Here is a 23,976-nt window from a genome sequence, read left to right as displayed (position 1 = left end):
AACCCTCAGTCTTGCTGGCTTCTAGGGCTTTTTTCTAAACTAGAGTTTGCTTCTGCATCTCCTTGTTATTCTTTAGTTCTTTATTTTTCCTATTTTGTGTTGGAAAAAGATGTTTTAAACCAGCGGTCACCAACCTTTTGGACCTCACGGACCACCAGTGGTCCGCGGACCACCGGTTGGCGACCGCTGCTCCAAAGGTTTCCTTAAACCAGCGGTCGCCAACCTGAAGGACCTCATTGATAAAGCCTAATTGGCAAGGGAAGGGTCTAGGCAAGGGGTTGGAAACATTCTTCACTGAAAGCTGGGTTGAGATATAGCCGTACTACCGGTAACAAGTTCAAAAAGTATTTTTATATGTGGACTTGACCTTTGATCTTTTAGTCCCATTTCCTCTTAAGAAATTTTTATTGGAGCACCCTATGAATGGAAGAGTGATATTTGTAAAGTTATGGAAAATGAAATGTAACCATGTTAGATAATTTCATGTAGATATTTTTACGTATGGCTGACCTGGATAATGGATAACTCTAATAGTGCATGTGTGCGTATAAAATTAGAAAAATAAACAACATGTAGGGGAAACTTTAAAAATATATGTTTTAGGTGATTAATCTGATTCAAAGCACTTGGATTTATTAGAGCAGTAATCAAATAAGCATAGGGAAGAATATGAATAAAATGTCATTTATTTCTCCTTTTAATCTTTATAGCCTGAAGATCCCTGTTTTGCATCTCAAAACCGTGTGTACAATGACATTGGAAAGGAAATGCTCTTACATGCCTTTGAGGGATATAATGTCTGTATTTTTGCCTATGGGCAGACTGGTGCTGGGAAATCTTACACAATGATGGGTAAACAAGAAGAAAGCCAGGCTGGCATCATTCCACAGGTAAAAAACAAAAAACAACGAAAAACCTCTGTTCCTCATTACTCTTAGTCTTCAATGGCTTTAACAATTATTTTTATTTAGCAAATGTTTATTCAGGGACTATCATACTAGGCATGAAGATAAATCACCTCTCCCTTTCCCCCAGAGGAGCTAACAGTCTAGTGGAAGAGATTGACATATATACATGTCTACTTTAAAGGTGGGAAAGTTGATTTTTTTGTAAAGGTTTTGCTATGTATCCAATGTTATGTTATTTTATCTTTTGAACAGTGTTACCAGCTTCTTCAAAAAGAGATAGTATGTAACAAGCTCTGTTCTGAATCCTGGAGACACTTAATGAATGTTGTTGCTCTGATTTTTTTTTTTTAAGCTCCATATATTGATCACCCCTTAAGAATCCGATTTTTAAAAAATTACTATTTTTAAAATATATTTTATTGATTTTTTTTTTTTTTTTTTTTTTTTTACAGAGAGGAAGGGAGAGGGATAGAGAGTTAGAAACATCGATCAGCTGCCTCTTGCACACCCCTTACTGGGGATGTGCCCGCAACCAAGGTACATGCCCTTGACCAGAATCGAACCTGGGACCCTTCAGTCCACAGGCCAATGCTCTATCCACTGAGCCAAACTGATTAGGGCAAGAATCTGATTGTTTTTGATCACCTTGTTTAGAGATACTTTCCTTTTATTGTATTAGTTTAATACTATCCCTTTAAGCTTGAACAGTGAAATATTTTTTTGTAAGAGCAGTTAGTCTTTTGATTTTGTATTGTTTGGAAATGGAGAGGAGTTGTGACATCAGTATTTAGAAGAAACTTCTTTTTAAATAACAGGTATATGGCTTTTATTAATGATATTTGGAATTAATTTTAAAGAGGTTTTTTGTTTGTGTGTTTTTTTGTTTGTTGTTGTTTTACTATAGGCCTAGTGTGACCATCTCTATATTTTGAGAATAAAATACAGAAGCAATTGCTACTTTTTCTGATAGATTAGTGGACTGTAATTTTGAATTCAGCTATGTAATTGAAATGTTTAGTAACAAAGATAAGAAAATCTTTAGAAAAAAATGGGACATACTAACATACATATCTTTTTTCTGTAAAAAGATTTCTCTATTAAGACATACAGGATGGGGCAAAAGTAGGTTTACAGTAGTTTGTGTGAAAAATAATACAATAATTAATAAATAATACAAGAAAAAACTATTTCACATACTCAACAACTGTAAACCTACTTTGCCACATCCTGTATATTTGGGAATTGTCCTTCTCTGTTTATAGTAATAGCAACAGTTACAATGCTAATTAGAGAAAACATTCTGAAGCACTTCCTATGTGCCAAACACAGGTCAAGTGCTTGGCAAATACTAGCTCATCTAATTCTCCTCATATGGCCCTAAGAGGTAGGTGCTATTATTATCCTCACTTTACAGATGGGGAAACTGAGGCATGTGGTCATGTCACTTGTTCAGAATCCAAATGCAGGAAAGGTAGTTTTGGAGTCTCTACTTTTACTGCTATGTAATACTTTTTGGGCAATAAAATAATTATAGATTACAATTATGCCAAGTTATACTAAACTAGAAGCCCGGTGCACGAAATTCGTGCACGGCGGGGGGTTGTCCCTCAGCCCAGCCTGTACCCTCTCCAATCTGGGACTCCTGGAGGGATGTCCGACTGCCCGCTTAGGCCCGATCCTGGGGGGATCCAGGATCGGGCCTAAGCGGGCAGTCGGACATTCCTCTCACAATCCAGGACTGCTGGCTCCCAACTGCTTGCCTGCCTGCCTTCCTGATTGCCCCTAACCACTTCTGCCTGCCATCCTAATCACCCCCTAACCACTCCGCTGCCAGCCTGGTTGATGCTTAACTGCTCCCCTGCCAGCCTGTTTGCCCCCAACTTCCCTCCTCTGCCAGCCTGGTCACCCCTAACTGCCCTCTCCTGCAGGGTTGATCACCTCCAACTGCCCTCCCTTGCAAGCCTGGTCCCTCTCAACTGCCCTTCCCTGCTGGCCATCTTGTAGTGGCCATCTTGTGTCCACATGGGGGCAGGATCTTTGACCACATGGGGGCAGCTATATTGTGTGTTGCAGTGATGATCAATCTGTATATTACTCTTTTATTAGATAGTACTAGAGGCCCGGTGCACGAAATTCGTGCACAGAGGGGGGGGGTGTCCCTCAGCCCAGCCTACACCCTCTCCAATCTGGGACCCCTCAAGATATGTCCGACTGCCCGTTTAGGCCCGATCCTGGTGGGATCGGGCCTAAACGGGCAGTCGAACATCCCTCTCACTATCCAGGACTGCTGGCTCCCAACTGCTCGCCTGCCTGCCTTCCTGATTGCCCCTAAATAGCTTCTGCCTGACAGCCTGATCACCCCCTAACCACTCCCATGCCAGCCTGATTGATGTCTAACTGCTCCCCTGCCAGCCTGTTTGCCCCCAACTTCCCTCCTCTGCCGGCCTGGTCATCCCTAACTGCCATCCCCTGCAGGGTTGATTGCCTCCAACTGCCCTCCCTTGCAGGCCGGGTGCCTCCCAACTGCCCTCTCCTGCTGGCCATCTTGTGGTGGCCATCTTGTGTCCACATGGGGGCAGGATCTTTGACCACATGGGGGCAGCCATATTGTGTGTTGGATTGATGGTCAATCTGCATATTACTCTTTTATTAGATAGGAGGATAGAGGCCTGGTTCGCGGGTGGGGGCCAGCTGGTTTGCCCTGAAGGGTGTCCTGGATCAGGCTGGGGTTCCCTTGGGCCATGGGGCAGCCTGAGCGAGGGGCCTGTGGTGGTTTGCAGGCCAGCCAAGCTGCTGGTGACCCAAGCAGAGGCTCTGGTATCTGGAATTTATTTACCTTCTACAATTGAAACTTTGTAGCCTGGAGCGGAGGCAAGCCTCCTGCTGGATCCATGGCTGCCGCTTGGATTTGTTTACCTCCTCTAACTGAAACTTGGTATCCTTGAGTGGAGGCCTGGGCCCGCCAGAGTGTGTGGAAAGCTTAGCTTCTTCTGTTGCCGGGGAAACCCAATGGTAGCCATCTTAGCTGGGGTTAATTTGCATACTCACCCTGATTGGCTGGTGGGCGTGGCTTATGTAGCGGAGTGATGGTTAATTTGCATATTATCCTTTTATTAGAGAGATAGAGGCCTGGTGCACGGGTGGGGGCCAGCTGGTTTGCCCTGAAGGGTGTCCTGGATCAGGGTGGGGTTCCCTTGGGGCGTGGGGCGGCCTGAGCGAGGGGCCTGTGGTGGTTTGCAGGCCAGCCATGCCCCCTGGCAACCCAAGCAGAGGGCCTGGTATCTGGAATTTATTTTCCTTCTACAATTGAAACTTTGTAGCCTGGAGCGGAGCCAAGCCTCCTGCTGCAGCCCTCTGGGGTGGCAGCCATTTCTGTGGCAGTTAATTCACCTTCTACAATAGAAACTTTGTAGCCTTAAGTGGGTGACCCTGGCCAGGGTGTGCGGAAAGCTTTGCTTCCCCTGTTGCTGCCAGCAACCCTGGCCTGCTCTCTCAAGCTCCATTCTGCCGCCATTTGTTTGAATTTGTTTACCTTCTATAATTGAAACTTTGTAGCTTGAGTGGAGGCTTAGGCCTGCAACGGCTATTGGAAAGCTTGGCTTGCTCTGTTACCTGGGAAACCTTGCTCTCTGTGGCTGTAGCCATCTTGGATGGGGGTTAATTTGCATACTCGCCCTGATTGGCTGGTGGGCGTGGCTTGGCTGGTGGGTGTGGCTTATGTAGCAGAGTGATGGTTAATTTGCATATTACCATTTTATTAGAGAGGATAGTCATATTTATTTATCTATTACCACACTGAGTTTCTCCTTTTTCCTTTAATTTGTTTGTTACTAAAATTCTTGTATAATTACATATCTTTTCTGATAGTATTGTAGAATATTTTATTTTTTATATTTTAAAATATATTTTATTTTTAGAGAGGAAGGGAGAGGGAGAGAGAGATAGAAACATCATTGATGAGAGAAAATCACTGATTGGCTGCCACTTGCATGCCCCCTACTGGGGATTGAGCCCAAAACCCAGGCATGTGCCCCTGGCCGGAATCAAACCCTGGACCCTTTAGTCCGAAGGCCGATTATTATTTAGAAACTGCCTATTTTTGTTGTTGTTGTTAATCCTTCTCACCTGAGGATATTTTTTCCTTTGCTTTTTCAGAGAGAGAGAGTGGGAGAGAGGGAGGGAAGGAGGAAGGAAGGGAAGAAAGGAAGGAAGGAAGGAAATATCAATATAAGACACATCGATTGGTTGCCTCCCTCGCAGGCCCTATGTGCCCTAGACTGGGAATCAAACCCTTGACCTTGTGGTGTGCAGGCCGACGCTCTAACCAACTAGCCACGTCAGCCAGGGCTAGAAACTGCCTTTCATAATAAATTTTAAATTCTACTTAGACTTCTAGGAAGTCACAAATGAATAGTTTTCCAAATATATATCAATTTCCTTAATACTGAATATATAGCAGATGAAAATTCAGTAGATTTTTGTTAATTCTTTTAAAAACTTATCACATTTTAAATAAATTCAAGGGGTAGGGAGAATGAAATTTTATAATTTTTCTGATCTATAAAAATTAATTTTTTCTGTTAGAAATGTCACTGTGTAGTAGAGTAGCCTCTCGTAAAAGGTTTGTAGTCTTAAGACAGAGGTAAAGGGGAAAGTTTTATAGTCAAAATGATTATTGAAAATACTTTCATTTATCCCTTCCCAATAGTGTGTATTCTCTCTCTGTATATGTGTGTGTATGTATGTATACATTTATAATGTATGTAGTAACTGACAATTTATAATAATAAAATTTATATATCACAGTAAGTAATGTGTGTGCAAAATATAGTTGAATAGTAGTTTTACTGCTACAATAATAATTCTGATAGAATTACTGTTACTGTATTATAGTATGAAGAGTTGGATTTACATAAATTAAATGTGCCAATGACATAACACTATAAGAGACATAATTTCCTCCCCTTCCTCTAAATGTGGCTTTCTTTCTAAGGAAACATTGTTGAGATGCTGTTGTTGAGGGATTATATAGATAGGAAAAATGTATTTAAAACTGTCTTACTAATTTGTGTAACAGTCCTGGGTAACTTAGTGCTTCTTTGATTCATGCTCTTCATCTCTCTCTCATTCTGTTTCTGTAGTTATGTGAAGAACTATTTGAGAAAATCAATGACAACTGTAATGAAGAAATGTCCTACTCAGTAGAGGTGAGTACAGCCGTTGGTTAAAACCAGAGGCCTCCATACTCCATTGCCTCAACTGTTGCTTTTAAATGGCTCCAAATTATCACCGTACTATAGATCACTTAACCACTCCCCCAGTTTTGTACTTTTAGGCTATTTCTAAGTTTTTGTTATGATGAATAATGCTCTAATTAAATCCTTATTTATAAGACTGGCTTTAATTTCATTGATTTCCTTTGTATATATGTTGATTGTCAAAAAATGCATTTGAATTTCAGAAAGAAGCCCCATCTGGGAGTGAAAGCATCCAAGTCTGCCTTTGTGAACATTTAGTATTTTCATTTTTTAACTTTGCCAATTTGATAAGGGAAAATTCCTCACTGTTATTTAAATTTCTTTGATTATTAGTGTGGTTAGACATCTTGTAAATGATGCCTATGTCGGTTTACATGTTGGGATTGCAATGTTTTTCTTATTCTTATTATTTGTGTGAACTCTTTCTCTTTAATATTATTAACTAGAGGCCCAGTGCATGATTGAATCATGCACGTGTAGGGTCCCCTACACGCTTTCGCTTTCAATCGCGGGGGAGCTGGGTGCCTGTCCGCTGGTGCACCAGGCCTTTCAGAGGGTGAGCGCTGCTCAGCCAGAAGCCCTGAGCTGGGCTCATGGCTGGTGAACGCAGCAGTGGTGGCAGGAGCCTTTTCCGCCTCCGCAGCAGTGCTAAGGATGTCTGACTGCCCACGGGGAGCAGGCCTAAGCGGGCAGTCGGGCTCCCAGACTGTGAGAAGGCGCAGGCCAGGCTGAGGGACCTCCCCCCCCCAGGGCACGAATTTTGTGCACTCAGCCTCTAGTCTTTTATAATACTGCAACTTGCTTTCCACCCAGCACTCCTAGTCTCCCTTATCCCTGTCCTTCCCCTCCCCCCCATAGTACTTGCCATAGTCTAACCTATTTTATAATTTTACTTATTTTTTATGTTTGTTGTTTATTTTCAGTCTCCCTTCCTAGCATCATAAGCTCACTAGGGAAGGGATCTTTGTCTCCTTTATTAACTGATGTATGTCAAGTACCTAAAAAGATCTGAAAATGCCTGGTGCTTAATGAATTGAATTTGCCAAGTGGCGTCTATAATGTTGGTTCATTTAGAAGTAAAATAAATAATGGTGGCTTAGATGGATTTGCACATTAGAGAATAAGTAATGGGGCACATCAACCTTTACCAGGTTATTGGGGAGCTCTTAGCCTTATACATGTGTGAAAAGGGACAAGTTTTCTAAGAACATGTGATATCTTCCTGGGATTCAGGATTGTATGTACAGGTTTAAGTACATGAGAATGACTGAAGTACCATCTCACTCTCTTGGATAACATCTTTTAGAAAGATTATCTGTTGTCCTGTTGTTTTATTCTTGTAATAGATCAATTACTTTTATCTTTCACAATCTTCAGTTTTTTTTAAACTGATTTTGAAATACAGTATAAAAATACAGATCTGAGACTGAAAAAAAGAAAAAGACAATAGCAATAGAGATAAGGTTCCATTTGAGATACTCTGAAAATGTGTCTGTAGAAATTTGAAGTTGAAAAATGCAGAAGTTACATTGTATGCTTGAGTAGCTCAGTGATACAGAAGTGTCTGATTCCTAGGGAAGCTGTGTGATTAGGCTAACTGTGGTGAATTTACCCAACTTCAGAGCATTGTTGCTTAGAAATCTGAGCTTATAGGTTCATTAGGATCAAACCATCATTCCTCAAAGGCAGACTCTTGAATGAAGCTCATTTGATTGATGTTAAGAAACCAGTGGATTGGCTTATTACTTTCCTGTGAGGAATAACTGTTACCCAGACCAGACACTCATGATTGGTATATTATTGGGCGGATCTCTGTTGGTGGTTTTTGGTGAGCATGAAGTTAGAGGGAGAGGAGTTGATTAGATAGATGCTTAATTGCTTCAGGTGAAGAAATGATAGCCTAACACATTCATCTCCATGACAGGGATGTTCCTGTGTCAGCACATTGTCTGAGGCTTCTTCGCCTGTGAGACTTGGATAGGTCCTGCCATACAATTGGATTCTGTGCTGACCAGTCCTTACCCCTTGATAGACACATTTTTGGTCCATAATCAGTCACATTGTGTGTGTGCTGAGATAGCTTATTGACCTCCTTTCCCTTTCCGAGAAAGTCAGAAGGCTGGTTCTAACCTACTCAGTGGTATCTGTGCATATAGTTAATAGAATAAAAGGGACTGGAACTATGGCATTTCACTTAGTAAAGGTTGCTAATCCCTAATTACTTTTAATAAGTTTTTAAAAATATTTTAATTAGAGAATTTTTTTCCTGAGTTCTCATTCATTAATAATTTGTTTCTAGGTGAGTTACATGGAAATTTACTGTGAAAGAGTACGAGATTTGCTGAATCCAAAAAACAAGGGTAATTTGCGTGTACGTGAACACCCACTTCTTGGCCCATATGTCGAGGATCTGTCAAAGTTGGCAGTCACTTCCTACACAGACATTGCTGACCTCATGGATGCTGGGAACAAAGCCAGGTATGGCAGGGAGCAGACTAATGGCTGAGGCCTTTGGCACATTTTGAGGCCCTTCGTAGTTATGAAAGGTGTTGTTATTGTGGAGTACTCTGATCCTTTGGCTGTGCTGGAGAAGTGCGGGCTTCAGCATATTTAGTATCTATCTTCCTATCAAAACAATGCACCGCTGGGACACAAGAGAACTGTGGTTAAGTTTTACTATTAGGTTTTGGTCAAATTATGCTAAAATGCTGCTTATCACATGCCTATGGTAGTAATTGATCCTGGAATAAATGAACGCCTAATAAAAATTAAATGCCTCAGTGGTTTCCAAAAGGGACAACAGGAGTATGAAAAATGACTCTGAGGGGGTACCTTTGGAGTTGGAGGGTAACTTAATAAACTCGTAAATAAAGTGTATTGAGAGCATTTTGTGTGATAGTCTTGCAATCTGTGAATTAAAGTTGTTGCTTGTGATTGTTATGCCTGTGATGTGGAACCTGCTGTCCCTTTTAACTTGCGTCTTAAGAATTCCATTGTCACGTGGTCACCTTTATGTGTATTTAGGACAGTGGCAGCTACCAACATGAATGAAACAAGTAGCCGTTCCCATGCTGTGTTTACAATTGTTTTCACCCAGAAGAAACATGATACTGAGACCAACCTTTCCACTGAGAAGGTAGGAGAACTTCAGTCTCTGGGCTTGAGTTGTGCACAGTGGGGATTTTCAGAAGTCCTTCTTGCTAGCCTCTGCATTTTGTGGAAGGGATTTTTACTTAATGGATTTTTACTTACATCTTTTGCTTATCATTTTTATTCCTCTCTAAACCAGTTTTGAGTATGGGTTCCTAAGTGAAATTGCAAAAGAGAAAATAGGGTTAAGGAAAAACAATCCAAGACTTTGGCTCTCAAAAACTTCTCTATGCAAGAGAGTTAATTAAGTAGTTCTGAGGGAAGAAAATCCTCCCGTTTCTTCTTCCTGACTGGAACCTCTTAATTATCTTATTAGCTTCTTTGGTATGTGTATTTCATTTTTTAAAGCTCTGATAATGTTACTGTGGGATTAATGTTTAAGCAAACCATGAAGCAGACAAGATGTATTTTATTTTTGGAAAGTAAATAACTGTACAGCAATTCTGATGTTCTTCAAATACATTTGCTTGTTAATTTCTCATTTTCTACAGTGGTTAAATATATAGACTTTGGAATTAAACTGCTTGCTTTAGATCCTGGCTCTGCCACTTTTTAGCAGTGTTGCCTTGGGCAAGTCACTTAACTTCTTTGTGCCTCAGTTTCCCCAACCTCATAGGATTGTTAAAAGGATTAAGTAGTATTATAGGTTAAGCTCACATAACAGTGCTTGGCACAGAGTAACCACTTAATAAATGTTAATTTTATTGTCATTATTGATAATAATAAGTTTATGTTGAATACTCTGCTTATATTCCTACATAGCATACAGCTGGATTTTTTCATCTGAAGTTAGAGTTATTGTACTAGCAATTATAAAAGATCCTTTGCTTATAAACTTAGTACCTTATGGAACTAGTATCACTAAAAACTAGAATTACCTTTTACCTGATGACCTTTTTGTTTTTAGTGAAAATTATTTTTAAGAATATAATATTTTATATGGATTATCAAATAACTTGACACTGCTTAGCCAGAGGTTACAATATTAATGCTACATAGTAGTCAGTATTCACCTGACTGGCACAAGGAACATCTTACATGAAAGCATTTTCTTTTCTTTTATATGATGTCAAATCTACAAAAATAGTAATGTTAATCCCATAACCATAGCTTCCATGATAATCCATTTTAGATACTTTTGTCTAAACTTTTCTGAAGCATTTTTTAAAAACTTTTTTGATGTATTATTAAAGTACAATAAAGCATATATTTAAAGTATAAATCTGGATCACATATGTATACACCTGTGAAAGCAATACTACAACTAGATATCTTATCTAGTACCCCGAAAAGTTGCCTCATGCTCCTTTGTAATCTAACTACATCCCTCCTTTCACCCCCATCCTCAGGTAATCCCTGACCTGCTTTCTGTTACTATAGATGAATTTACATTTTCCAGGAATAATATAGTATAGTAGTTTTTGTCTGGTTTCTTTCCTTAACATAACGATTTTGAGACTCATCTATGTTGTTGTGTGTATCCGTAGTTCACTCTTTCATGCTGATTACTATTCCATTATACAGATGACGTATCAGTTTGTTCATTAATTCATCTGTTGATGGGCATTTAAATTGTGTCCAGTTTTTGATCTTACAAATGAAGATGCTGTTCACATGTGTGTACAAGTCTTTGTGTGGATATTTGTTTTTGTTTCTCTTGGTTTATACCTTGAAGTAGAATGGTTGAATCTTATGATAAGTGTATGTTGAGCTTCTTAAGAATCTGCTAAACCGTTTTCCGTTTTTCATTGTAAAATGATATAATGAAGCAATATCATTTTATATTCCCACCATCAGTATTTGACAGTTCCAGTTTCTGGAAGCTTCACTTTAAAATTTTTATTTATTTAAATTTTAAAATCCTCACTCGAGGATATGTTTGTTTTGTTTTTAATATTTTTTTTTATTGATTTTAGAGAGGAAGGGAGAAGGGAGCAAGAAATAGAAACATCAATAATGAGAGAGAATCACTGATCGGCTGCCTCTTGCAAGACCCACACTGGGGATTGAGCCCACAAGCTGGGTGTGTGCCCTGACCAGGAATTGAACTGTGACCTCCTGGTTCATAGGTCAACGCTCAACCACTGAGCCATGCCGGAAAGGCAAGGATAGGTTTTTTGTTTTTTTAAATTGATTTGAGAGAGAGAGAAAAAAACATTGATGTGAAGGAGAAATGGATTGGCTTTCTCCCGTACTCCACCCATGGGGATTGAACCTAAAACCTAGGTATGTGCCCCGACTGCGAATCTAACCTCCAACCTTTTGGTTCACAGGATGACTCTCCAACCAACTGAGCCACCAGGCCAGGGCTGGAAGCTTCATTTTTAATGCTGTTTAATGGGTCAATGAGTTTTATATGTTTTTCTGCTTTTAAAATTTTATTGAGGTATAACATAATTGATATACATTATATTTCAGGTGTACAAAATAATGAGTTGGTATTTGTATATATTGTGAAATGATCACCACAATAAGTCTAATTAATATCCTTCACTATATATAGGTACAGAATTATTTTCTTACGATGAGAACTTTTAAAATTTACTCTTAGCAACTTTCAAACATGCAATACAGTATTATTAACTGTAGTCACCATACTATTACATTACATCCCATGATTTATTTATTTACTAACTGGAAGTTTGTACCTTTTGATTCCCTTAGCCCATTTTTCGTACTCTCCCCTAACCCCCAACTCCTTGCTTCTGGCAATCACCTGTCTGTTCTCTGTATCTGTGAGCTTCCCCCCCCCCCCTCCACCCCAAGATTCCAAATATAAGTGAGATCATGTAGTATTTCTCTTTCTTTGTTGAACTTATTTAACTTAACATAATGCCCTCAGGGTCCATCCATGTTGTCGCAGATGGCAAGATTTCATTCTTTTTTATGACTGGATAATATACCATTTTATATATGTACCACACTTTCTGTATTTATTCATCTATCAATGGATACTTAGGTTGTTTCCTTATCTTGGCTATTGTAAATAATGCTGCAATGAATATTGGGGTTGCATATATCTTTTTGTTGTTTTTTTTTTATTGATTTTTTTTACAGAGAGGAAGGGAGAGGGATAGAGAGCTAGAAACATCGATGAGAGAGAAACATCGATCAGCTGCCTCCTGCACACCCCCTACCAGGGATGTGCCCGCAGCCAATGTACATGCCCTTGACCGGAATCGAACCTGGGACCTTTCAGTCCGCAGACCGACGCTCTATCCATTGAGCCAAACCGGTTTCGGCACATATATCTTTTTGAGTTAGTGTTTTCATTTTCTTTGTATAAATATGCAGAACTGAAATTTCTGGGATCATATGGCAGTTCTATTTTTAATTTTTTGAGGAACTTCCATACTGTTTTCCATAGTGGCTGCAGAGTTTTACATATTTTTATGACATCATTGTAAAATATGATTTCATGAACCAAGATAATTGCTGTGATCTTTCTGTGTGCTCTTTAAATTGATAAAAAGTATATGTTGACTTTGTCATCTTATGTCATATATATAAGTCCTAATCAATATTTTTAGTCTTCTCCTTGCCTTAATCTTTCAGTTTCTTGCCTCTAAATGTTTTCTACTTCGACTTGGCTTATTTTTGAATTGCCGCAATGTTGTTGTTGTTTACCAGGTCAGTAAAATCAGCTTGGTGGATCTAGCAGGAAGTGAACGAGCTGATTCAACTGGTGCCAAAGGGACTCGATTAAAGGTATTTTTCTTGTCAAACAAATGGCCTAGTTAATAATTGTTCTATAACCCGGGTAGCCATATCTGGCCCACTGACTGTTTTTGTAAATAAGATTTTATTAGAGCACAGCGGCATCTATTTATATATTATCTGTGGCTGCTTTCATGCTACAATGGTAGTGTTGAGAAGTTGTGACAGAGACCACAAAACCTTTAAGAAAAATTTTGCCAATTCTGCTCTATAACTTCAAAGAAAGGTTATCTGTATATATAAAAGCCTAAGTGACCGGAATGACTGGTCGCTATGACATGCACTGACCACCAGGGGCAGACGCTCAACACAGGAGCTGCCCCCTGGTGGTCAGTGCACTCCCACAGCCAACCTCCCCTGGCTGGCCAACCTCCCGTGGTACCTCCCCCTCAATCGGGGCCAGGCCCCAGGCTGGGACAGGGAACCCGGGTGAATGGTGGTGGATGCAGCCCCTTTCCCAGGGGACCAAGGGCCGGCAGCCAACCTCCTGCGCCCTGTCCCTCCCCTTGTCCGGTAGGCCCTGATTGGCCTGCTGCCTGCACGCTGTGGTGGTGGAGTGGCGGCGAAAGGAGGAGGAGGGGGAGAGGCAGGGAACCGCATGGTGGTGGGGCGCCAGCGTTGGACGTCCATTCCTTCCGTGCCTGGCCCGGTGACCGTTGCCTCCTCTCCTGACCCCACCAAGGCTTTTGGGCCCTAGACTGGGACGGGGAACTGGGGGTGGATGGTGGTGGATGCGGCCCCTTTCCCAGGGGGCCGAGGGCCGGCTCCATCCTCATGGCCAGTGGCCAACCTCCCGTGTCCTACCCCTCCCCCCAGCCGGCAGGCCCCGATCCGGTCAGCCCTGATTGCCGGCCAGGCCTAGGGACCACACCTGTGCACGAATTTTGTGCACCAGGTCTCTAGTATAACATAATAATTAAGGAGGACTTCATGGTGAGAGTTGAATTGTATTTTGAGGAACAGATGAAAGTAGGGACAGTAGTGGGAAAAAAGGATACACAAGATCCAGATGTGAGACCAAGCATGAACTCCTCTAGAGATATGCTTAACAAGAGCAGAAATTTCATGTTGGTGAATTGTGGGAAGAAGGCTGCATCTGTAAGTTTTTGGAGCGTAAACATCTCAAAGATACTTTAGAACTGTGCAATTAGGCATGTGGTCTTAGCATGTTATCAAGTGGAGAGGAGGGAAGATTGAGAATTAAAGGAGGTATTTAGAATTTGTGGTCATAAATAAACTAATAATGCTAGCCTATGTCTAATTGTATTTTATCTATTATATATGATGTGGCAGTTGTAGAAATTCTTAATTCTTTTATGTTTGGAATTGATTTTAGGAAGGAGCAAATATTAATAAGTCTCTTACAACTCTGGGCAAAGTCATTTCAGCCTTGGCGGAGGTGGTAAGTGTTACTTCATTGTAAAGAAAAATTTGTCTGTTCAGCAAATGTATTTGACAGATATTTTATGATTGTTTATGAAAGTTGCCCTTTTTTGGCCCTCTTATGTAATACCTTCCTTCTTTTAGAGCTTTTTGATAAGATACGAGGTATAATGCACTTTGTACTAAAAGTAAAAGAGATTGAGGAGAATGAAAGTAAACAGATCTGTATAAGTGAAAGGAAGGGCTAGGTCTTTACAAAGACCTAAGGTTTGACTATTTTTTGAGCCTTATTTCATATCTCATAAAAACCATAAGTATTTATTGTATCTTTTTTTTCTGTATAATCTTTTCTAAGTAGGATGCAGTACTTTGTTGGAGTATTTTGAACAGTTTGCCATAATAAATACTGTTGATTTGGGGGCCAATAATGTATTTTTAAAAGTTTATTTTTATTATTCCTTAACAGTGGCACACTAAAACTGAAACAATTTTTATATAAAAGTCTTTGTTATTTATGTTAGAAGCTAAAAAAGTGTTAGTCATGTGTGTTCTAATTTAGTTTAGTATCTTATTTGAGTCCTTAAAAAAGAATTAAATGCTTTTTTGCTTATCTCTGAGAAGTCATATTCAATTTATGACTCAAAAATTACACACTGTTTTCTGTATGGAGGCTTATCCTGTGTTCTCATTCTCTTTTTTAAATGCTTTCATCTGTAGGATAACTGCACCAGCAAGGTATGGTGGGAGGCTGATAAAAATGAACTAACTAGCTGTAGAATCAGTTGTGATGATTTTGGATCCTCAGCAGGGTGTATAAGTAGGAATGGCACCTTCAGAAAAAGTTTTTGTTTTTTGTTTTATGGCTCTGGAATTTAGAATTGCTATTTAGAGTGGACCATGAATCATGAGCCTTCACAGCAAAATTAATTTAAGGAACATGATGTACTTTGAAGAAGGAATTCAGAATAAGGGAAAAGAAAGTTGAGGAAGTTTCTACATTGTGTTATCTTACAATATCTCTTCTAGTGATCTAAAGCAGCGGTCGCCAACCGGTGGTCCGTGAGGTCCAAAAGGTTGGCGACCACTGGTTTAAGGAAACCTTTGGAGCAGTGGTCGCCAACCGGTGGTCCGCGGACCACTGGTGGTCTGTGAGGTCCTAAAGGTTGGCGACCGCTGATCTAAAGGACTGTCTCTTGAAGAGATCTATTAACCTCTCAAACAGACGATGAAAGAAATTTCTTAAGGGTACCATTCTAAAACATAGCTGGCTTCTTGGAATTATTTGTATATTTTTCTTAAACATCTTTGTATTATTTGTACTTGTCTCCTACCCATGAAAAGTCACGGGTTATTTATTTATTTATTTACTTACTTACTTACTTATTTATTTTTGTTAATCCTCACCTGAGGATATATTTCCATTGATTTTCAGAGAGAGTGGAAGGGAAAGGGAGAGACAGAGAGAAACATCGATGTGCGAGAGACACATCAACTGGTTGCCTCCTGCGTGGATCCTGACCACGGCTGGGGAACCTGCAAACAAGGTACATGCCCTTGACCGGAATCAAACCTGGGACCCTTCAGTCCACGGGCTGATGCTCTATCCACTGAGCCAAATCGGCTAGGGTCACAGGTTATTTAAATGATTAAAAAACTTTTTTTTCTTTTCAGTTATACATAAAGCACAGGCTGTAGAATCAAGTTAAAATTCTAACTGCATCTTGAAAACATATTATTTGCATCCTTTTTAATCCAAATGTAATAGATTTTTCTTCTATTTCTATAGAAATACTCTAAAATTTATTTTGCATAAGTAATAGAGCACAGTGTGTTCTGAATCACATGAATAACATTGGGGATAGAAGCAGTATTTGCACTAAAATATTTTATGCTCATATTTTCAAATATGCAGATTTATTTATTCTCTGTTTCTGCAAAAAATAGCAATAAAAAGTAATGCCCTTTTCGGTTTTTCTCTGCTATTAGAAAAAGCTGCCTTAGATTTAAAAATCTGCTATTTGATATACATTTATGGGTATTCTTAAAATACTTAATCTGGGTCCCAGAACCATAAAGACTGTTAAAACTTAGTGATTGTTTTAACTTGTCCTGTTCATTTGCTTATCAGTTAACATCCATATGAACCCAAGGAGAAGTTTACAAAGTACTTACCTATATATTTCCCACTTTGCTATGTGCCACAATAATTCACAAATGACTTTTTATCATCAGTTTTGTAAAACTCAGTTTAGTACTTTGCATCCATGTTATAACTATAATAGATCAGAAATAAATTTTAGTTTTTATGCAATAAGCATAATTTTTGGTGAATTAAGATGTCTTGTTATTTCCACTGGGGAGATAAACAGGATTATTACTCAATATTTCTTTTTAGAGAAGTTACTGATGTGAATAAAACTTTTTTATGTAACTACTGAAGCACTTATTTTTTTAAATTATGGGTGTAAAACAGATGAAATTTATCTGTATAAGACAAATGGCTAAAATTCCAGGGTATTTTCAAATAGAAAAGATTTAAGTTCTATTTATGCATATTCATTTAGCTATTCCTTAATTTAGTCTAATTGACAGAAATAAAAATAGAATATTTTAGGCAAAGTAAGCCTGCTTATTTTTACAGTATTGTTTGCAGTCATTGTAACTGCCTTGCTTTAAATCTTGAAGCATTTTCAGTACTAACCATAGGCAAAGTGGAGTGAGAGGTCTCGGGCCTCAAGAATTTTGTAGTGGAGTGAAAGTTCCATTAGGTTGTGAATGACTGAGTGGGTTCAGTCTCCCTTGAAATCTGTGTAATTTAAAACCTGCTATTGGAAATGACTTTCTAATTGTTGGAATGTGTGTCAGTGAGGGTGGGATGAGATGGAGGGGATATTTTTTATAAGAGGTGGAATTAAAGTACTGCTTGCCTACTTTCTTTCCTCCTCAACAAACCAGAGGTTAGCTACTTAGTTTTCCTTTTCTGAATACCTGTGTTTTTACAAGAACTAGATCATCCTTAGTGTAATTTAAACTCATATTGTACCTTGAATGGATTATAAAACTGCTCATTGCTGGGGAGATGTATATCAGTGAACACTGGCTTTCTCCTTAGTAGCTTCTTAACTTATCACAGTACATTAGTCAGCCAGCAGATACTAAAGTAGCTCTTATCTACATAAATGTTTATTTTCAAAGGATATAACTTCCTCCTTTGCAGCACTGGCTTTACATTGGTGCTTTTTGCTTTATTCTGTAATAATGAGAAGGGTTACGGAGAGAACAGTATAATAAACTCTTTATATATAGAAAATGTATTTTTCAGTCTTCACAAATCTCAAGATTAGCAAATTATATTATTTCCTTAGATCTAATACTCTAACTCTACTGATTGGATTTATTTTGGGCATAATTTCCATCTAAAGAAACCAAATTGTGGGATGGGAATGGGGGGATGAGGACAAATATGTGACACCTTAATCAATAAAGAAATAAAATAAAATAAAAAGAAACCAAATTGTATTGCTCTACAAGAGTTACTAGATAGTATGTAACAATCCACTTGATGATTTGGTGGTTGAACAAGTAAATGTGTTAACTAAATGACTGGGTCCTACACATTTGGCCTGGAATGTATAGGATTTATATTTGTCCCTCAGCAAAAGTAAAAAGTATTATTTGAGGATTGGGTATTAGATAATATTAAGGAGTTACTGTTAATTTTGCTAAGTGTATAATGGTCATGCAGTTATGTTTTTTTTAAATCTTTCTCTGTTTGAGATATGTACCTGAAGTATTTATAGGTGAAATGTTGGACTTCCTTTAAAACATTACCAGCTATAAAAGACATGATATGGACAGGATAATTGATAGTAGTAGTATGTTGATGTTAAATTTCCTTAATTTGGTCTTTGAACTGTAAGAGACTGTCCTTATCTGCTAAGGGCTTAGGTATAAAAAGGGCATGATGTCTGCAATTTACTCCAAAATGTTTCAGGAATAAAAAGTGTAGAATAGTGTTTGAGGGATAATTGAAACATGATTGGCAAAATATTGAAAATGGTTAGAGCTGCATGATGGATATATGGTAGCTCATTATATTACTCCCTAAACTGTTGTGTATGTTACAAATTTTTCAAAATAAAATATAGAAAGAAGCAATTACTTTATTACATGAGCTTTGGGGTATTGTGAAGAATTGGAGCTGTGAAGTGTTAAATTTCTACAGTGAGGGTTCTACTGTAATTTAATTTACTTGGGAATTTTAGGCGGTTTGTCTTTCATGTGACTTTTTCCTCCTTAACAACACTAAAACCATTTCTTTCTGTTTAATAGAGTAAGAAGAAGAAGAAAACTGATTTTATTCCCTATAGGGATTCTGTGCTTACTTGGCTCCTTCGAGAAAACCTAGGTATGTTGACCACTGGTTATTAATTATCTTTTTCATTTAAGCTGGTTGGATTTGCACACCTTTATTTAAACCAGGGTTTTCTCCCCTATGTCGTTGACTTCCAGACATAAACTGTGAAGTAGTTGTCTTCCTTACTGCACACCAGCTTCAAACTATTGCTCCTTCTTCCTCTTTGAAAGCTTCATGCTCCTTTGAGGTGTACGTAATCAGATATAACCAACCCTTACTCATTTTTGTTGATGTTTTAGGACCTTCAGTCACTGTTTCTTTAGCCCTTTTCCCTCCTTGATGAGGAGGAGGGAGTATTCATCTGTGTCAAGCATTGCTGATAGAAAGAAGAGGCTGAGAATGGCCTTTTGGGCTGTCCACGTCACCAGTAAACATTCACATCGCTAAGAGCAGCTTTGGTGAACTGGTTGAGGTCTTGATTGGTGTGGGAAGAGGGAAAGTAGACACAGTAGATCCAGACCCAAGATTTGAGTACAGTGCCTGACATGGGGACATTCAAGAAATTTATTGACTTTTGATTAAATCTTAGGATCTAAGGTTGTGCTGTCTGATCTGATACATTCAATAAAATTTTTCTAAAATGAGAGTGATTTGAGATAATCATGATTCATCTTTTTAGGTGGCAATTCTCGGACTGCAATGGTTGCTGCTCTGAGCCCAGCAGATATCAACTATGATGAAACTTTGAGCACTCTGAGGTACTCCAGTTTGATCCCAATAGCTTAGAAGAACACAATGCCACGTTAAGTCATTTTGTTAGGCCATGCATATTCTTATGCTGTATGGGTAGTCATTTATGTACATGATGATCCAGCCTTCTCATAATAGGGAAAATGTGAAGGGAAGGAGACTCTTATTATAATAGAATTGACCTGTGGTTTATGATTTTCGGTTTCATTGAGAAAGGAGAAACGTTTTCATAAGAAAAATATTAATATTGTTCAAGTTAGATTTTTGGATAACTTTTAGATAATAGTGAAAGTTTTTAAATAATATTCATATTTATAAAAAGAAGTGTCTCTTGTGGTGTTTGTCATTATAGAAATGCTCAAGTTGTAAAAAGTAATACAATTTTGAGTACATGTAGCATTTTAAAAAATTAGTGACAGAATGTTTACTAATAGACTATTTCTATATATGAATAGGCTTCATTATTTTAATCCCAAACTATCTACTCTTCTCTCATTAAAGACACTTGATATAATGAAAAGGAATACTTATAGTCTGACTAATCAGTTTTGAGTCCTTTCTCTGGTATTTATTTCTTTTGTGATCTTGAGAAAATCACTTAAATTCATCCGAGCCTTTTTCTTCATCTTTCTAAGGTACTATAAAACTTTATACAAATGTGTTTATTATTAAGGCTCGTAAATGTGTAAATACTCAAGCTGTTTGCTTTAGAAATAATGGCATGTTAAAAAAAAATGGTATGTTACTTATGAGAAGTAGAGCATCTGAGGAATGGCAAAAATGAATCTTTTTGGATCTAGATATGCAGATCGTGCAAAACAAATTAAATGCAATGCTGTTATCAATGAAGACCCCAATGCCAAGCTTGTCCGTGAATTAAAGGAGGAGGTGACACGACTGAAGGACCTTCTTCGTGCTCAGGGACTGGGTGATATCATTGATAGTAAGTGAATTAAGGATCAGTACAAAATCTAATCCTTTTCTCTTCAGGGTTCTTATATTTAAATTTAGATTTAAGGAACTTGATGAAGCTAGATGGTAGGGAAAGGGGTTTTTTTTCTTTTATTTTTCTTGTTTTTTTATGTTTTTATTGATTTTTAGAGAGAGTGGAAAGATGAGAGGGAAGGGAAAGATAGAAAGAAACATTGATGAAAGAGGATCATTGATCTGCTACCTCCTGCATGCCCCCTACTGGGGATCAATCCCAAGACCCCAGGCATGTGCTCTGACCAGGAATGGAACTCTTGGGTCTTGGGTCAACACTTAACTGCTGAGCCACACCAGCCAGTCTGCTTTTTCCTTAACTTCTTAAAAAAAAACAATGAAAATGATCTCAGAAGTTTTTTATATAGTATGTACCAGGATATCCATTTGAACTCATGAAATTAATTTTTCATGACTATATATCACTACTTGTATTTTTGTTAGATTTCTGTTTTAGATCAGCAATGGAATTTATTTGGAACGTTAAGCTTATTCTCGCTGAGAAACTAATTACTTCATAAAAATATTACTTGAAATTTTTGTTTTTGTGTTACAGGTTTCTCTGGGTTAATGTAATAGCAGTGACATATGTGTGAATGCTCCCCACCCTGCTCCCTATGAACATATGAAGGGGAAAATATTTAATTGATCTCAAGTTTAAGAATTAGACTTCCAGAGAATGTTGTCTTACAGTGTTGTCTTAAAATGAATCTAATTTTAATGTAATTCATTTGTCTTAAAATGAATCTACTTATGTCTGATTAGGCATCATGCCTAATCAGAAGTTCTCTTAAGTGAGTTAACTGGATTATTCAGGTAGAATAGTATTTGGCTTTATTTAATAGAGCATATTTATGGTGTGTTTTTTTAGTGTAAAATTAATATTACTTTATTTGGAATTCTAATAAGATTTTTCAAGGCCTCTTCTGGTTTTCTAGTTTAGTTTGTCTTACTGATTAGCACTTAATTTTAGATGAATACAGTTTGTAAAATGATAGTATATTCTGTGTTAATATTTTCATCTCCCCAAATGCCAAAATACTGCTCTGTTCCCTCTCTGTGTCACTGCTGAACCTGAACTTTGATCCTTCTTGTATTTTCCCTCCTGCTTACCTTCAGTTGATCCATTGATCGATGATTACTCTGGAAGTGGAGGCAAATGTGTGTATTTCATGTATTGGTCATTCCCAGTACTCTGATTTGCTAGTCTGCCTCTGCTGGATTAACCTAAAATGAGCTTTGCATGCCAGCAGTTCTAACAGTGAAATCCCAGACAGAGCGCACTGTGTGTAGACTCAGAAATGATCCTAGTTTTGCCCTTCTACATTTAGCAAAGCAGTCTTTGCTGCATTTCAGATTGTGTCTTGAATAAAGTCGAGAGGCTGAAGAATCTCATGTTGCTTCTACCCTTCAGTGTTTCTACTTATGTAATTAAACTGAATCCAGAGTCATAGATGATGATAATAGCAATGACAGCAGCTCACGCTTATGAAGTGTATATAATGTGTCAGGCCCTGTTCTGGTACCTTGGATATATTATCTCAATCCTGTCAATAACTCAAAAAATTCCGTTATGTCCATTTTACCAATGAGGACACTATTACTAGGAGTGATTAGTTGGCTGTTGAGATCCAGCGGTTTCTGTGTGTTCAGGTTGGGTAGTGTAACTCAGAGCCCTAGCTTTTAATCATTATTACACCTTTTTTGCTCTTGATATCCTTCAAATCTGATTACTTAATAGGAAAATCCTTTTTACTTAGCTGTGTAATTGTGAGCTTTAGTGTATATATAATTAATTAAAAACAGTCGCTTCCAGTTGGGAAGTCTCTGTGATTGAGCAGCTCTGTGACTGTTGGATTAGCCTTCACCCTGGATTAGGCTAAATTGGCTTACTCCCTATCTTGGACCTCAGTTTGCTTGATAGTTAGGTAAACTCTTTTTTTTTTTTTCTTTTTCATGAATTGAAAATTAAATTTTAAAAACTTATGTGAATAAAATTTGTGCTTGAAATGAGGATATTTTTTAAAGGATCGCACATTAATCTTCCCATATGTGTTATAAGTTGGTGAGGAAATAATTTCTTACCCTTTTAAGATAGTTTATCAAGGAATTATTGATTTTTTGGTTTGACAGTCAGTGAGGAAACCCATGGGAGAAACCAAATATAGCCCTGGCTGCTGTGACAAAGTTAGGCCTTGAGGACACTAAACGTTCTAATTCAGAGTGGCTCTTGGACTGGACGGCTCTGTCTGAGATTTCCAAAGCTGACCGTCATGGTGTGGGGAAAACACCTCTTGTTCTCGCTCTTGTGCTCCAGAGGTGCTGCCAGCTTGTGGCCTCGCTCTTTCCTGAGCAGCTATGGCTTCTCCCTGAAAACTGTGCATGACTTAAATTCTAATTCTGTATCGTGCAGGAAAGCAGCCTGACCACTTCTGAATTTCCATTTCGATCTACGACACTTAATTCCTTTTAGGGCCTGCATGTGTCCATTGGACTTTCTAACTCTGTCCTTCCTACTCTTCCCCACCTTGCTGCCATCACCTGATGGCTAATTCTTTTGCTGCAGTTCCTATCCTCCTTTTAAAACTTGCTTGTTTTCCTGTGTTCTATATTTGCAGATGGTGGTTTTCAAACTGTCTTGAAGCAACTACTAGTTTTAAGGGGTTTCAAGAACTGGCTTTGATTAATTAGACATGAATAGGCCAGAAAGAACTTTTTTTTTTTTTTGACTCTTTGTATTGACTCATATTCTTTAAGGAAAACTTAGTTTTTATATGAGTTTTAAGCAATGTAGATTTTCTCAAATTTAAAAATGAACTAATTTTAAAATTGGAATGCGACAATACCTATGGTTTTTCTCTGGTGTCTATTTGAGAAGTATGATTAATAAAGAAAAGTACAAACAGCAAATTATTGAACTTTGTTGTTTGTGGCTCATTTGCCAAAACTAAGTTTAAAAGCAAAATCTATAGGTCTATTGAAAACTTTAGTAAATAAAAGTGTGACCCTAAAACTTGCATTTCATACTGGGAACTTGGCTTACGATGGATGACTCATGGTCATACTTTTAGGAAAAGTGAGAGCCTTACTTAGCAAATACTCAGCCTTAATTTTTGCGTGCTCTAATAGATTAATGTAAACATCCATTTGCTAATTGCTCTTCCCTGTTAAGGCAAGCAATCAGCCCTAAGTTCTTAACCAGGACTTAGACAAAATTCCTGTCATTTCTACAATTACCTCTTCTATTTTTAAAAAACAATGTATTTAAAAAATTCTTTTTAGCATATTGAAATGTTCCTAAACAAAGGACACTACTAAGTATTCATATTTTTGTTTTAACTGTGACATTTTGGGGGAATTTTTGCTGAATGCTATAAAGCACTGGGCCTGGCTGATATGTATTATTATTGATAAACAAGTGATCATCTTTTTTCCCTTACTGTGACAAACTATTGGGATTTACGAGTAG

At 38.2% G+C, this 23,976-nt stretch overlaps 1 protein-coding gene across 3 annotated transcripts in view; it reads left to right on the top strand.

The window, feature by feature from the left end:
- The window catches only part of KIF1B (kinesin family member 1B), a 138,546-nt gene that overhangs the window by 37,076 nt on the left and 77,494 nt on the right, over positions 1-23,976 (top strand). For 2 of the 3 annotated variants that reach the window (XM_079777209.1, XM_079777210.1), the window contains exons 4-12: positions 711-890; positions 6,050-6,115; positions 8,466-8,644; positions 9,191-9,302; positions 12,947-13,024; positions 14,370-14,435; positions 18,749-18,824; positions 19,453-19,531; positions 20,324-20,466. In XM_079777209.1, coding sequence (XP_079633335.1) covers positions 711-890; positions 6,050-6,115; positions 8,466-8,644; positions 9,191-9,302; positions 12,947-13,024; positions 14,370-14,435; positions 18,749-18,824; positions 19,453-19,531; positions 20,324-20,466 — 979 coding nt within the window. Of the gene's footprint in view, positions 1-710; positions 891-6,049; positions 6,116-8,465; positions 8,645-9,190; positions 9,303-12,946; positions 13,025-14,369; positions 14,436-18,748; positions 18,825-19,452; positions 19,532-20,323; positions 20,467-21,626; positions 21,669-23,976 lie in introns of all 3 variants that reach the window. The other variant, XM_079777211.1, reaches the window with a different exon arrangement.

This window comes from Cnephaeus nilssonii, assembly GCF_951640355.1.
Source record: "Cnephaeus nilssonii genome assembly, chromosome: 7".
In the NCBI taxonomy this organism is placed as follows: domain Eukaryota; kingdom Metazoa; phylum Chordata; class Mammalia; order Chiroptera; family Vespertilionidae; genus Cnephaeus; species Cnephaeus nilssonii.
This window is presented reverse-complemented; position numbering and strand designations above follow the sequence as displayed.